The 16,065-nt window shown below is 34.7% G+C and overlaps 1 protein-coding gene across 1 annotated transcript in view; it reads left to right on the top strand.

Moving 5' to 3' along the window:
- The first annotated feature begins 508 nt into the window (after positions 1–508).
- The window catches only part of LOC140061139 (zinc finger FYVE domain-containing protein 26-like), a 28,307-nt gene continuing 12,750 nt past the window's right edge, over positions 509–16,065 (top strand). Inside the window, exons 1-21 of the mRNA XM_072107595.1 lie at positions 509–1,066; positions 1,283–1,367; positions 1,930–2,013; positions 2,314–2,934; positions 3,425–3,589; positions 3,762–3,844; positions 5,437–5,585; positions 6,072–6,896; positions 7,241–7,410; positions 7,782–8,709; positions 9,206–9,305; positions 9,460–9,677; positions 9,834–10,057; positions 10,864–11,036; positions 11,295–11,380; positions 11,905–12,005; positions 13,153–13,245; positions 13,546–13,741; positions 14,062–14,957; positions 15,388–15,615; positions 15,833–15,898. Of these exons, the coding sequence (XP_071963696.1) occupies positions 669–1,066; positions 1,283–1,367; positions 1,930–2,013; positions 2,314–2,934; positions 3,425–3,589; positions 3,762–3,844; positions 5,437–5,585; positions 6,072–6,896; positions 7,241–7,410; positions 7,782–8,709; positions 9,206–9,305; positions 9,460–9,677; positions 9,834–10,057; positions 10,864–11,036; positions 11,295–11,380; positions 11,905–12,005; positions 13,153–13,245; positions 13,546–13,741; positions 14,062–14,957; positions 15,388–15,615; positions 15,833–15,898 (5,889 nt within the window). The 5' untranslated portion in view covers positions 509–668. The remainder of the gene's footprint in view (positions 1,067–1,282; positions 1,368–1,929; positions 2,014–2,313; positions 2,935–3,424; positions 3,590–3,761; positions 3,845–5,436; positions 5,586–6,071; positions 6,897–7,240; positions 7,411–7,781; positions 8,710–9,205; positions 9,306–9,459; positions 9,678–9,833; positions 10,058–10,863; positions 11,037–11,294; positions 11,381–11,904; positions 12,006–13,152; positions 13,246–13,545; positions 13,742–14,061; positions 14,958–15,387; positions 15,616–15,832; positions 15,899–16,065) is intronic.

The following is a 16,065-nucleotide window of genomic DNA, read 5'->3' as shown; positions in this document are numbered from 1 at the left end:
TTAATATATTGAATAGGGTATGAACAATATTAAAATAATAAAGGCAAATTATTACAAATGAAATGATGAACGAGTCTCGGAAAGTTTGTATCAAAAACACACGGAGAGCATACTGTATAAAAAGAGGGGTGAATTTGTATTGGTTCATGCTTTGATGTATTCTGACTTGCATGTAGGCCCTAAAATTTATTATTTTGTTATTATAGACACAATATATATATGTTACAAAATTAATACCATTAATAAAATTAATTACTAAAATAAAAACGGAATATAAGCGTTATTTCATAGACAAAAAAATCTAAAAATAATGCATGAACTACAGGAAAACGCTATACAAAATAGACGCGCGTGCCCTCAGCGTGCGAATTCTTTGACACAAACATGGCTTCTAATCTTCAATGTCGTAACTCTTTATATATATGGCTCTGACAAATAATAATAACGGCGGCGCTATTCATATTCAATAAAAAATCTTTTTTTTTATCCATATCGAGGTCAATATCCGCGAAAAGTTTTACGACTACAGAGGGCGCACTATAAAAACATGCATCAGCTGAGAAATTGTCATCAGAAATGTGGCAGACTGAGGAATTAGGAACGAAAAAAAGACCCAAAATGATCATAATAATATAGTAATTGGAAATCGGAGCATATATCAGTCAATAATGACTACGGTACTATCAGAATTAACCTCAAGAGAAGCTAATCTTATCTCAGAAAATGAGCTGACGCCATATAATGCTAGGCCTAGGCCAGCACCCATTTGTCGCAGTGGTCGCAGCGTTTTACTCAGGCACTCAATGCTGTCGTTCAGGAAGTATTTTCAACTTGGGCAGTGGGAGCTAGCTAGGGCATGCGCTTTGACTTTTTGGAATCTAGGAGGTGGGGTAGAGAATTCCTGCTGTGGTAAAGTCAAATTTCAAGATGGTGACGTGCATAAAAATCCAAATCTAGGGCTTGATGAATTAGTTGATGGCTATGCATTTGAGAATTTTGATAACGAAGAGAGGTTGATGATTGAAAAAATGATGTTTTGGGCAATACAAAATCCAGAAAAATACAGGTATGTCTAAGTACTAAGCTAACTTTTATTGGCTAATAATGTATTAGAAAAAATAATTAAGTTTTAGTTGTTCACAAATTATCACTATAATTTTTTATTCTTTGTTGATAAAATATAACAAATTATACAGTGTTATAACTATTTGTTTTCCTTTTCATTTATAGTACTTAAAGAATTAAATATTAACATATTTATCATATATGTATTTCTTTACAGTTTTGGTTCACAGAGTGTTGTGTCACCAGAGCATCTTTCCTTACTATGTTGCCAATTTCTACAGGACAAAAGTGTTCACACTCAAGTAAGCGTTTGACATATACCCCTTTTACACCGCCGAGCTTATAACAAACATGTGTCGTGTCTCGATAAATTTCCTTTTCACACCTGATTTATTAACCCTGGAATTTACACTGCAAAATACCAACCCGTGTAAATGTTAATGCAATACACACAAAAATTGAATCTTGAAATAAAAATGAATAACAAGTAACCATAAGTTTTATTTATCAAATTAGCGAATAAACAAAATCAATCTTATCTTAATTGTATGTAAATTAAATACTATAGTGAGCAAGGATATTAAACAAATGGGTAAAGATACGCTGAGCGTTTTACACTGCAAACACAAATTCATCCCGGGTGTGTCCCGGATTGACTTGATGCTAAATACATTCAGCATCACTTACCTGGGTGGTTCAGTGACCCGGGTAACTTTTTACGTCGTTTACACCGGCCTACATTTCCTCATTTTTGCATCCCGGGTATAACTCGGGTTATACAATTACAAAAGGGGTAAAAGATACTTCAATTCTTATCTGGCCACACACTGTACAATTAATATAAACTTTTTTTTTCTTTTCTAGACATCCAGCTTTTTACATCACCTTCAATTTAGCATACTTCTGTTAATGTGCAAGAATATTGGTTTTAACAAATCCACCTTAAAGGTAATTGCAGTAGGCCTCATAGTCATTTAACAGTGGTCAATCATTTTCTAACACAAACTACTGTAGCATTTACAAAACTTCATGATTTTTACTACCTAGGCCTACCGTATATATTGTCTTCTTCTAGTGAGCTTGGTTCTAGGGGCCGAGAATAATTTAGCCCACTGTACTGTACACACAACAAAGCAATGGTCATACAGTAGAACCTCTATTAAGGGGACACCTTTAGAACTCAACAAAGTGTCCCTTAAGTAGGGTGTCCTGAATATGAATTGAATTTTTATTTGATTTATTTTTCAGGAACTCTATCAGTACTTCTACTTCTTCGAAAGAAAGGATGAATCCTCAACAAGGAGTCAAAATTCACAGATGTCTAAAAGTTGTCAACGACTCCTTCAGGATATTCTTATAAAAGATCCCATTCTAGGATGTACAATCATCAACTTTCTAAATAGCTTTTCGTCCCAGACTTCCTCTAAAGCCATTGTCCTTTCAACAATAACCACACTTATAAATATGGTAAAGAGTTCTAAAGCTATCGATAAGTCACTGTACCTTAAGATATACGATCTAATCGCAAAAACTCAGTGGCCGCTAGATGAGACAACAGAGAGCGTGAAGAACATGGGTAGAGAACTTTTAAACCTCGCAGTCAGTCAGCCTTGTCTTGAGCTACACACTCTGTATTCATGTATCGTGTACAAGGAGGACAAGTTTGTACAACTATGCTCTAGAATTAACAATGAATTCATGATGGAATACAGAAGAAGGTTGATACCAAAAGACAAGTTGGAATCTGGAGAGGATATCGCCAACGGGTACGCCATGTTGGGAATGAACAGTATGAATCGTGAATCCGTTTGGAAACGACTTTACTTCCAGTCATGGAATCACAAGCAGCATGTGCTTGAACAGATTGTGGTAAGATGTATTGATGCATTAATATATAACTAGAGAGTCAACTAGGAGATAGCCACAACCATATTATATGTTCCCATCCCATGGTCAAATGCTTTTGATAGAGTTTACCCTCTAGTTGTAATTACTGTATAAAAACTCTTGATATATTAACTTTTACTTATAATAAGTTGTCTTAACTCTTGTTTTTATGTTCTCTCTTTTAATAACACTTTGCTTTCTCCAAATGTTGCCACCAAAGACTTTAATTAAGGCATTAAGACACTTTTCTGAAAAAGGTCCAATGGCTGAAGTCAAATTGTTAAGAAGTCATGTCAACCATTTATTAAAAGCTCCGGCTACACTATCAAACTTTGTCTGACAAAATATGTGATGTGCCCATATATGGACATGATGAAGTCATCGCTACAGTACTGTACCATATTTGGGCACATCACACTTTTTGTCAAACTAGTTTGATAGGGTAGACAGCTTTATATGTATTCTTCCTCAGCTATCAAGTTTATCATTTATCAAAGAAGAAATGTTTGGGGAATTAGCTGATCTGCTAGCCCCACAAGAGCTGTCAAATCTCAGGGTATTGGTTGTCTTGCTTGGTCTGGGTATTGTCACAACATCTTCATCTGCTAGCCGTCTTCTACAAGCTGTTGATTTTAAGGTAAAAATGACACTGTAGCTTGGTTCTTTCTTACAAATCACAGGGTGATGGTTCAAATCTGCGACTTGGTTTAAAAAGAATTTTAGTTAATTTAATTACCAATTATACTGACTGTTGAATGCCTTCCACGATAACTGATTTTTCATTAAATTTACTGTTTTTTTGTTGACAGAGCAACGATTCTCTTCTGAGTGGAGCATGTCAAAGGTTATCACAGAGCATTGAACTAATCAAGTGGTGTATGGATAAAACAAGGTATAGGAATGTTACATAGGCTGTTAAAGCTCTGTCTACACAAACTTTATGTGACCAAAAATGTGATGTGCTCATATATGGACACAATAATGTCATTATTAGGCCAAATAAAAAAATATACTTGTTAAGCGTCACACCCTCATAAATTTTCAGGGGCGGGGGGACGGTTTTTTTTTTTTTTTTTTACTTTTTATAGAGGTATATTTTTGCGCGGTGGACGTTTTGCCCCACTTTTTTTAGGACGAAACGTCAAACTTTAAAAATGCGAAACAGAACAAAATTGACTATGTATGAAATATTATTGCTTATGACAAAATTGAGTTTTGTATTGTTTATATCCAGACGTAATTAAAACATTAAATTTAATTGCCACCAAGCAAAATTGTAGGCCCTAGGCTAACTAATCCGTCCAAGCTGCTACCCCCACCTCACTCATCGGCCATCCGCCGTCTCTCGCTCGACTCATCTATCCAGGAAATTCCCTATCGCGAGAAGCATGATTTGGTCTCAATAATACTAAATAGTGGGCTGATTTATACTATAGTTTGAAAACAGCTTATTACGGCATTTCTTAAGTGAATTTTTATTCAACGTATTCATTCTTCTTTGATGAATCCTTTGCCAATTGCTGTGTAAATCAGTATTTAAAGTTGTGATGCAAAAAGTGTATGTAATTATTCCACAGGTAAACCAGGCATAAGGAAACCCATCGCCCAACAGGACCTCGTGGTGTGCCGATCTCGAGCGCGAGATCATCGTAAACAAAATTGGTAGAGTCCATTATGTATGGGGTGTTTCCTATTTACGAACCTATAAAAAAACGCGCTTCGACCACTGTGTAGGCAAAATATTTATTTCGTTAAATCCCTAAATTGATAATCGCGTATTCTGTAATCACGTGACTGATGATGTAATCCTCAGCGACGTACTAAATGCACATGATTTAATGTGTTGGGGAAAAAGCATGCTGTTTACCACATTACATGATTCACGGTGCTATTCGCGTTTCCTTGACGTAAATCGGCGGCGTGTAAATGAAACAATTGTTTTCACCAAATTGCCGTTGTCGACATAGAGCGATCGGCGGCTAGCGTTGTCTAAGCTAAAAAGTACGTATTTTTCAAAAATTACACTAGCCTAACAAATATTTGCTAGTTTTGAAATTTTCAAATAGCAATTATGAAGAATCTACTAGCAAAATCCTAGTTTGCTAGCGTGAATTTCGAGCCCTACTCTGGAGCTGGGCCGGGCCGCTGAACTTTCCGTTGTATATCGGTAAAAAAAAAATAAAAATAAAAAGAGAGGCGGCTGGATAATCAGGAGCGGGCGGTGACGCTTAACAAGTATGTTTTTTTATTTGGCCTTACTACCATATTTGGCCACATCACACTTTTCCTGTCAAACTTGTTTGAAAGTGTCGACAGAGCTAAATACTTGTAAAAATCAACTTCTTAAAATTCCATCTAAAGGATGATGCAATGAGAGATGAATCTTGTTTATAAGATTCTGATTCCAGATAGTATGCCAAATATTTTAATGTTTGTAATCGAGAGGATTGTACATAATCATAGTGGTTTTTATGTTACGTCTAGTACTGTGGATGAAGATGGTGAAAGGAGAGATGTTGAGGTTAACCTTCTAAGTGGCCAGTCAGCATTGAGTGTCATTCATCACTGTGGCTGCTGCTTCAGTCTAGAGCCTGCAGATGTGATTGATGCACTTAGTGGAACTTTTACAGAAGGTTAGCAAGTTTAACATTATACACCATTCCAAACTCCCTCATAGCAGAATTATATTAAGATCGGTCTACACTATCAAACTTGTTTGCAAAAAAAGTGTGATGTGCCCAAATATGGTAGTGATATGCCCAAATATGGTAGTGATGTGCTCAAATATGGTAGTGATATTTTTTTTGTCACATAAAGTTTGATAATGTAGACAGAGCTTTAGACTATGTATATTTGCCAAAACACTACAATTCAAACAAATAAAAAATCCTGGTAAAAGACTTGTTTTCATTGGCAAAAGAGTGCCAGTACCGTTGCCTCACATAGCAAGACAATAGAAGATTATATGGGTTAAGTTAAGTTGCACTAGTTATATTATCTTTCTGTTGTTTTAAAGTTATATGCTGTCTTAAATGGTGTTGAAGTTGGAATGGAATTACCATCTGCATCTACACTAAATTGAATCACTAATTTTTTTCCCTTTCCATTTTTTTTCTCAGATGAAATGATATCAATTGCGAAGAATAAACAAACTGCAGATAAAGTACGGTCCATTGAACAAGCAAGGGATTTGTCGGTGTACATGAGTTTTATTGCAACGATGGAATTCGCCAAAGCAGTTGCTAGACCGAATATAACACCCACCTTAACTCAACAAACTACTGTGTTCCAGAGATCTTTGATATATGCAAAAGAAAACCTCCGCAACATTTACCCTCTGACCTTTCGTGTGGAAACCCTGGAGAACATTTTCTCGCTCTTGTTTGTAAGGTTTGACGATCAGAGGTCGTCAAGATCTGGAAGTGATTGCGACGAACCTTTAGGAGACGGCAGTTTTGGGTTTGTACGACAAGGACGTAAGAATACTAGTAGCTCTGACCTGTACAATTCAGAAAAACTTGAATCTGGTGGTTCCAGCAGCAGTCTATCGGGTCTGTCAAACCAGATGACCTCTCATGGATTTTTAGCGTCACCAGCGGTCATTGATATCTTTCTGAAGGTTTTTAAAGAGTGTCTGAATGACTTGAGTGACACATGTCTTCAGAAGTCAGATGGAAGCAGTCTTGGAGACAGCAAAGAGCTTCACAAACATTTGAAGTGTTCAATCTCTCAATCTGAATTGAAACAAAGAATTGCCAGACTTGAGAAATGCACAAACGAAGCTCTCTGGCGTTTCCAGTTAGTATCTGAAAAGGTCAAAGGGCAGGATAGATACAGCAGTCATGTAGATGATGAACTTGGAAGGCTCATTGATGAGGAGGTACAGAAAGAAAAGGAAGAACTAACCAGGCAGAAGAAGAATGTTCAACCTGGCAGTCCATATAGTAGGATTTTTTTAGTTTTTTCAACATTTTGTCAGAATTAATTATATATATATTTGTCTTGACCTCTTAGTACAAGAAAGATCACATTCCCCTATTCTTTTAAGTTGTGTGCCAAGTTCTTTATTGTGAACATGTGCAATGGGACCAACAGCTTTACGTCAACCCAGGAATACAAGAAACATGTCACAGATGTAACATGCTAGTCTAACACACTTACCATTGTTATGTCATTCCACTTTCTTATTATTTAGAGTGACCTATTTTTTATTTCATACCACTGTAGATCCCGTGCTACTTCCACTAGTTACTGTAAACTAACATATGGTTTCACAAACTCTCTTCAGGTTTATCAACCAGCAGTGATAGACGTAAAAGAAAGATTAGCCACTATGCAAAATCATCTGCTGTATCCAAACCAGCGACTTCTGATGGAATAATTTCATACATGCTTTCAACTCAGGAGATGTTAGTTAGAATTTGCATGGTGAACGGAAAGTTTCGGAAAGCCAAACAGGTATGGAATTTTATGATTATTATTTTTAACATATGATTTCAAAATGAGCAGACATTATGTATTATCTTTACGATAAGAACAATGAATGGAAAATGTGTCAATGCCTAGTCCATAAATGACACATTTTAGGTCATCTGAACAATCTGGTGTCCTGTAAATTCTCATTAAAATAGTTTTGAAATTTTCCCATCCAGGTAAGCATCGGGTGAAAAATATAGAGAGCACCAACTCGACTTTCCAGTACTGTGTTGCTTTTCAGAGAGGTTAACAGACAAAAATGACATTCAACTGAAAATTCTTATAAATGTGTAAAGCTTGACATTGGTAGAAACTACATTCTTTGGATTAACAAATTGTTACATTTTTTTTAGGTGATTGACATGTTTGGAATGGACAAAGGTTGCGAAGTTTCAGAAGTGCATTTTTCACAACACTGGAATTCCGCAATCGAACAAGTTCAAAGTTTAGATGTCAGTGCAATAAAGAGGTTATCGGCACCTACGTCGCAATCTTCCCGGTTAGGGGTCATTGCTAACATCGCAAACTCTGCCGTCTCAGCAATGTCCGCAGGCAATGTCGTTGACGAAACTCTTGCAAGACTGCCGTCAAATTTATATAAACCACTGGATCTTAATCCATACGCAAGAGATAAACTAGGTCTTGTTGAACTGTACAGTCATTTACAGGGTAGAAATATTTCATGTATGGTTGCACTAGACTTGGCATGTACGGCTAGTAAGTTCTACGAAACATCACTAAGTTTATTAGATAGAGCTGAGAGTTCTACCGTCTCTAACACTGCCATTGCGAAAGGAAATGATTTGAGTATGCTTGGTGTTGGTGAATTTGTCCAACTTTTGTACGGAGCCTTGAGAGTTCAAAAAGATGCTATGCATTCTGACGTCTTAAAACAAAGTGTTCATGAACTCCTTCTGTGTGGCAGCAGACCTCTCCAGTCTTCTAATCTTGAGAGGAGTGTCAGATGGCACAGAGAACTTTTTAATTCAGTTATGGATTTTAAGCAATCCCTGTCGCCAGAAAAGTCTTCCAAATCTCCCAAGAAATCTCCTTTGAAACGAATGCACCAAAAGGATGGAGTAACTACAGCCTCGGTCCAAAAGTGCTCCAGTAAACTCATGCAGGTATTGGATGATGATGTCACAAAAGAGCTCAAGGTATCAAAGTACTACAGTCACGGAGAGGAACACTCGCAGAAGCAGGTGAATTATTTGAAGACAATTTGCGACCATGTAAACACCTTGGCAAGTGTACTTCTAGAATCTCCAGATCGTCAATCTGGTAAGAAATATATTTAGTATTACTTTAAGCTACACTGTAAATTTTGTTTGTAAATAATTTGTGTTGTTATAATGATTTTATTTTATACTAATATTTGAAGAAAAAAAAATTCAGCTACCAAAACTTTCAATAAAAAAGAAAAAAAAAATAGATTTGTTTATATTCTTTTAAAAATCACTACTTACCACTGCTACTTGCCATTTCAAGAATTCTATTAATGTCAAATAAATTGCACTAAAGTTAATATTTACTTATATATAGTAGAACACTCTGCTATTAGTTATATACATGGAAAATTAAGGTAACACAGCCTACACCATATTAAAGATTTAAAGATATGTCACTTCTGAAGGCACTGCTTGTACAGAATTTATTATCAAATAACCTTCAATAACTAAAAAAAGTGCCCCTTTACTGCACATTGTTCGTTTCATAGGAAAGTGTCCACTGGGAGTGTCCTGAAGATTTGAACTGTATTTTTAACATTTATTTTTAGGTACACAACCTAAGCCATCAAACCCATTTTCTGTGCTCAGCAAAGGCCCTCATTTTGAACTTGGTAAACTTATGTTCCATGATAACATTTCACCATCCAGGTAATGTATTTTATTTTACAGTATCCAGCAATGAACTAATAATAGTGGTGATAATTTAGAATTGGATTCATTTCTATAGTAAAAATTAATTTTTCTCACTTATAGCAAAGCATACATTTTCAAAACATCAAAATACCTGAATTTCTTGATATAGATTGGAAACTATTGCGAAAAGTTTGAAACTTGATCTTGTGGACGTAATGGTAAAAAGTTGCTGTCCAACTATTTCACTATATTTGCCACCAGTGATCAAATCACAAATGCCTGATGGGCAGTTGGTATTAAATGGTGGAGAGGAGTGGACAGAAAAAGCTCGACATCCAGCTACTGTCGTTAAGGATCTACTATCTCGATTGATCAGACTGATGAAAAGTAAGAGATTTTTAGCTTAAATCAAGGTAGAAAATGCTTAAGTAGAAAAATAGTTTATGCCAGCACCTGGAACTTTTCCCAGGGCTTTCTTGTGTAATCTTGTAAATCACATTTCCAATTTTAAAAAATAAACACGAATTTTCTTACTTATTGCAGATCACATTGGAAGCTCCAACACTGAGGGCATCTTTGACATGGGTGGCGCATTTCTTGCGAGTGGTATGCCAGAGTGGTTTGACATTATCACGGCAACTTGTGAACTCCAGGCTGTTGACCTTGATCTTTTGATTACTAATGAGGAGAAGATCTGTTTCTTTACGAATCTTTTGAATCTTCTACTAGCTCACTCTGCTATTGGTTATATACATGGACAAATCAAGGTAACACAGCCTACACCATATTAAATATTTAAAGATATGTCACTTATGAAGGCACTGCTTGTACAGCATTCATTATCTAATATTTAACATTATTTGAAACTTGTTGTTTGTACACAGACAAAGCTTTTAAGATTAAATATAAAAAACATCAAAAACATGGTAAGTCCAAATCATTGTTATAACATACATTTAATAATTGATTGCTTAATATGTATTCGATTTGAATGTTGATTGATTTGATTTGGTAACATTTATTTAACCAATAGAACATAATAAAAAGAATTTGAATAAAATATGTGATCTACATTTGAAGATGATATGAAATAAGAATATTTGATAATAATAATAATTCTTTTCTATTCAAACTTTACAAGAAGACAAACTGTTATTATACTATGTTATGATACAATTTATGTTAATAGACTGTTTTGTTATGTTTATATACATTTTAAAGAGCGCCCCTACATGTCAGGTGACATACAGATCTGGCACAGCTATACTCTCTTAATAACATTTTGAGAGAGTGGCCTCTTTTCAATCTAAATGCAGTTCATCATTTTTAAGAAGTTCCTGTGCGATCGCACTTCTTTCTACCTCTACCTTTTAAATCAGCAATCAGTTTCGCCAAAAAAAAAAGAGGATTTCCCTGCCTGCTTTGAAGTGCGAATTTACTTCCAGTACCTCACAGCATATTCATTCTTTAAAAGAGCAAATTGCTCTCCTTGGAAACACAAGGAGAGCAATTTAGTGCTCTCCTGCCTTTTCCTTACGTGATGGACTGTAAATGTGTATGTTATCTATTTTAGGTAAACATGGAACAGAATCCACTGAGCCACACGCGTCATGGTTCGTTAGGTTGTAAGTCCGGTCTTCGGGATTGGAACGTCAAAGAACCAGCATGTTGCTCATCGTCAACATTAGATCGCCTTTTATACTACTCAAACATTTCGTACAAAGTTGGACAGCTTGGAGTTATTAGGTAAATTTTGCTATCATATTTTATATTTTATTTACATTGCTGAAGAATTCTGACCTTTGTAGGTGAGGGAGTGTTTGATGGTTACACAGATTACCAAAAGACATTAATTAAGTATGTGGGATCCTAATCTATACTAATATATACAAGATACTTTATAAAAAGCTGCTGTACCAATTCATGGTGCTCAGTGATGTTATTAAAAAAGAATATTTATTTGTATCGTTGAGTGTACAATATTATTTTTCTGGTTGTTTACAGTGCATTTCATTTACGATTTTCAATTCTCCACAACGAGCTTCCAGCGCCAGCTTCGCTCGGACCAATACTAAAGAAACTGGATGCCGGTATAGTTCTTTCATTATTTCTACTGACGGATAACAAAGTATTTGAAAAACAAAATCACTTGGCACCATTAAAGATATATTGTCCCCTAAACATATAATTTGTTAAATTTTTGTTGTTGAATATACCATTTTATATTACATAATAGTTATTCACTTTGACCAAAAACTGGATTGAAACAAAAAAAAATCCTGAAAAATGTAATTTAAAGCAAAAAATACCTAAATTGTCTGTCAGACACTGGTTTTTGGTTAAAAGTAACCGTTTCGTCTGTCTTCTTATAAGTGTAATAATTATATTTGTTGATTTTTTTTTAACTATATTAAAACTGCAAAATGGCCTATTCAAAATCAGATTTTATTATTCTTTATTTTTCATGTTTTTGATGGACAATACATCTATAATCCTCCATTCTTTATAGCCAGTGAAAATAGATATTGAAAAATATAAATATTGATAGAAATACAGCTTTTTAACTAAAATTCTATTCACTTTTAATATACAATATTTTTATATATATATAAAGGCCTCGAAAGATCATCAAAGTGGAAGAAATATTTACCTGAATCTGAAAGCAGATTGTTGTTTGTGGTTGCCGATAGCTGTATCTCATCGCCTATTTTACAGGTTTGTTTTGTCCATCGAGTCTGATGAGTAACTGTAGGTGTTTCAGCCGTACATGCAGATTCCTTTCTGTTGCGGAAGAATCTTTTGCAATGAGTACAGCGATGACAACAATTTTCTTTAAGGGGAAGGACCCAATGGGAACCTAAAATATGCCAGAAACACAGCCTTCCATTTTTCAGGAAGACATTTTGTGGTCTTTGACACGATCTGTACTAATTTTGTATGTCGTTAATAAATACATACACTGTATAATATTTATATGATAACAAACATAAATACATACACTGTATAATATTTATATGATAACAAACATAAATACATACACTGTATAATATTTATATGATAACAAACATAAATACATACACTGTATAATATTTATATGATACATAATATTATAATAAAACAATTTCATTTTCCGTATATGTACGTGATGCGAGTTTGAATGCTGACTTTGTGAATATTTGATCTCATGAATATTAATGAGCTTCCCTAAGTTGCTGAAAACAGACTTTCCATGAATTTAGTCTAAAATGTATATGAAATTAAATTTTTTTTATTTTGATATGGTTATATTTTTATAATAGGCCTAGTTTATTTCTTACTTACTTGAATCTTACTTGAATCTTCGGGCTCTTGATTAAGGCAAATGCCTTTTAAACGCCCTCCATTTCTTCTGTATTTATCTAGAATTGGTAGCAAAATTTATCTCCCATTGCTCTGTCTTTGTTTAGTTGATCCTTGAATGCATTTATGTTTTCTGCTTGTACTGTAGTGTGGTATAGATTGTTCCATGTGTTGACGATTCTACTTGAAAAGGAGTGGCTTCTGATTTTCAGTCGGGCTCTTGGCTTTCTTAATTTGAATTGATGGCCCCTTATTCTACTGTCCTCTCTAAAGTCAAAAAAGGTTTCGGCTTCAATATCATCCAAGCCCTTGATAATTTTAAACACTTGTATAATGTCCGCTCTCCTTCTTCTGTAATTCAGTGTAGGTAATCCAAGCTCTTTTAATCTCTGATCGTAAGATTTATCTCTTAACTTTAATAAATAAACAATATTTTAAACTAATTTAAACCCAAAATTCCCCTTTAAATCAATAATGACTATACCAACTTTATGTTGCATGCTTATATGTTGACTGTCTATAGGTTTTAGAGGAAGACCAATTATATGAACAGTTGTCAGATGCCATGAGATCATATCTTGATAGCCATGTCTTAGTGAACAAAGAGCTGATGCAGGTAAAACGCATTATTGTTTCTCAATCCATATGCCACCAAAGTTTTACTGAAAACTCTGTAAAAAGGTTCCGGTGGAACTCAAACTAAATGTCACTGAATTTATAAATATATTTACTACTATAATAACGATCAAACTTTATTACCTATAATTCCAAACATTGATTAATATTAGCTTGGTCTATGCTATCAAAAAGTCATGTGCCCAAATATGGTACAGTAGTGATATGACATCACATAAAGTTTGATAGTGTAGACAGAGCGGTTGTTTACTAAAATTGATAAAACTCTATGCTTCCATAGGTAACAATTCCTCAACAAGTTGCCTGGTTCCGCAAGGATTTTACAGGCAAGAACCTGCAAGAGAACATTGAATCTGGTAGAATCTTTGAAGGATTGATTCACTTTTTGATAGCACATGTGTCGGAAGAACTTGGAACCAGTTTAGATTCACTCATCTTAAGTTGCTCCCCCAAAAGAATTGAGGCCTTTACAAGAGGTATTTGTTGATACTTAACTTATTAACGCTTTTTTCTATTCCTTATTGTACCTGTTAATATGATTATGTCAGAAGTATTGGATAACTTGTTTGACTTTGACAGAAAAAAACTAGCACAGCCATCATTATTTTCAGATTTTCTCATTCAATGCTACTACTACAGCTGCTACAGTATCTGCTTTCGTTCTTGCATTATCATTTGATCCAATTTGATTACTTTGCCATATCTTTTCATGTTGTCTTTATTTGACATTGTTGACATAATTTTTCACTCTTCATAAGCACATTGGTCTCTACCGTTTATGATTTATGTTTTTTAGAAGATTTTCCAGATGAACCAACTAGCAAGATCAACGGATTAAAGATTAAGATAAATACGATGGACTTCAATTTTGGTTATACCTTCAGTTATGCATCTGGATATGGCCAACGGATGCAAAGACGATCTTCTGCACCTGATCTCAGCCAACTTGCTGATGAATATGAGCATGTCCATCAAAAACCAGTGTTCTCACCAAACAAGGAAACTCTCCAATACATGGAAGCAAGGAATCGTTTCATATGGACAATATCAAAAGTGGTTGGTGTCTTTGATGGTGGGTGTGGTTGGAAGTTGTATATATCACCAGAAGCCATCAATGATGTCACTGAAGCTCTGATAAGTGGTGATACATCTTCTGAGGAATTGGAAGATTTTCCAGTGTTGCAGAAATATCTACAGTATTTTGCAGGTGTTTTTCTTAGTTTTCATAATGAGAATCATAAAACTGGTGAAGCAAAATCTTTATTGGATGCTTGTGGTAACAGTTACTCTTACATCTTTGGAAGAGTAGACAGTGACACTTTTCAGGAGACTGTTAGAGAAGATCTGAACAAGGTATTAGAGAATGGAAAATGGCAGCAAACTCTGGATATACTAGACCTTCTGATACACTTTCAAAACATTGATTCTAGTGATTTGGTGACATTACGTGACTATGTCTTAATAGGTCTTCATGTCGACTCTCGCAGTTTGGATGTTGCGGCATCAAAGAAGTACCTGATGCAGGTTCGGAATCATGATCTTCTAGTGAACTCGGTGCTTACTTCTCTTTCATACTACTCCTCTGGTGACTGTCTGGAGTTGCTAGAACACTGCTTTTTTCAGTTATCTCCAGACTCTCCACATGTGCAATTAGTTCAGCAGAAATATAAAGAGATGCAATTGTATAGTAAGGTATGAAACATCTTCCTCTGTCTGCATTATCAAACTTTATGTGACAAAAAAAATGTGATGTGCCTATATATGGACATGATGATGTCATATCACTCCCATATTTGGGCATATCACTCCCATATTTGGGCATTTTCTTAAGCTCTGTCTACACTATCAAACTTTATGTGACAAAAAAAATGTGATGTGCCTATATATGGACATGATGATGTCATATCACTACCGTATTTGGCCACACACTTTTTTTTTGTCAAACTAGTTTGATAGTGTAGACAGAACTTAACTAATTATTAATTTAAATGATAGGCAGTATATATGTTGTGATAGCTTCAGTAACTATGCAAATTTTTTAAATATTCATTTTAGTTGTGTGGATTTTGTCAATAAAGTTCAAGCATGCTCACATGTCTAAATATTTTTTACTCTGTTTCAGATTTCAGAATATGCAAAGTCCTTCAATCCACGGTCATGTGACATAGTCACAAAAGAAGAAAGCGAAGATTTATGGAATGATTTGGTTAGCTACAAACGATGGCAGTATATAGCGGAGCAATCATATGCAAAGCCGAAACAAGTTTTGGCAGTTATTTTGTCATGTCACGAATATGAAACTGCTCTCACTTGGGCTGATCTTCACAACTCAAGTATAATATTAAAACAGGTTGGAATAGAATAATATTTTGTTTAAAAGGAGTTTTTAAAATAATAATATTAATTTCCTATGAACTTATTTAGAATTTGAGGTTGTTTAACAAGACAGAATGAACATACTAAGGAATAGATTACAAGGCGTGAATACAAGTGACAGATGCCTGCTTTAAATCCTGTTGATAACAAAAGTGGTTTACTTTTACCGTAATTTATTATTTCTTTTATAGTTGATTGAGAAGAAATACTTAGTGTCACTGCTTAAAGAAAGTCATCCAAATATCAAAATATACCAGGTAAATAATTTTATATAAATAATATGCTAATATGATGATAAAGTAATATCCTTATATTTAGTAATTATATAATATTGGCTCCATGGTGAAAAGCTTTTTGCAACATTTTCATGTTTTAAACATTTGTAAAATTGACACCACTGTGATCTAATTTCTTTATGATTTTC

The sequence above is a fragment of the Antedon mediterranea genome, chromosome 10 (assembly GCF_964355755.1).
Source record: "Antedon mediterranea chromosome 10, ecAntMedi1.1, whole genome shotgun sequence".
Lineage (NCBI taxonomy): Eukaryota > Metazoa > Echinodermata > Crinoidea > Comatulida > Antedonidae > Antedon > Antedon mediterranea.
This window is presented reverse-complemented; position numbering and strand designations above follow the sequence as displayed.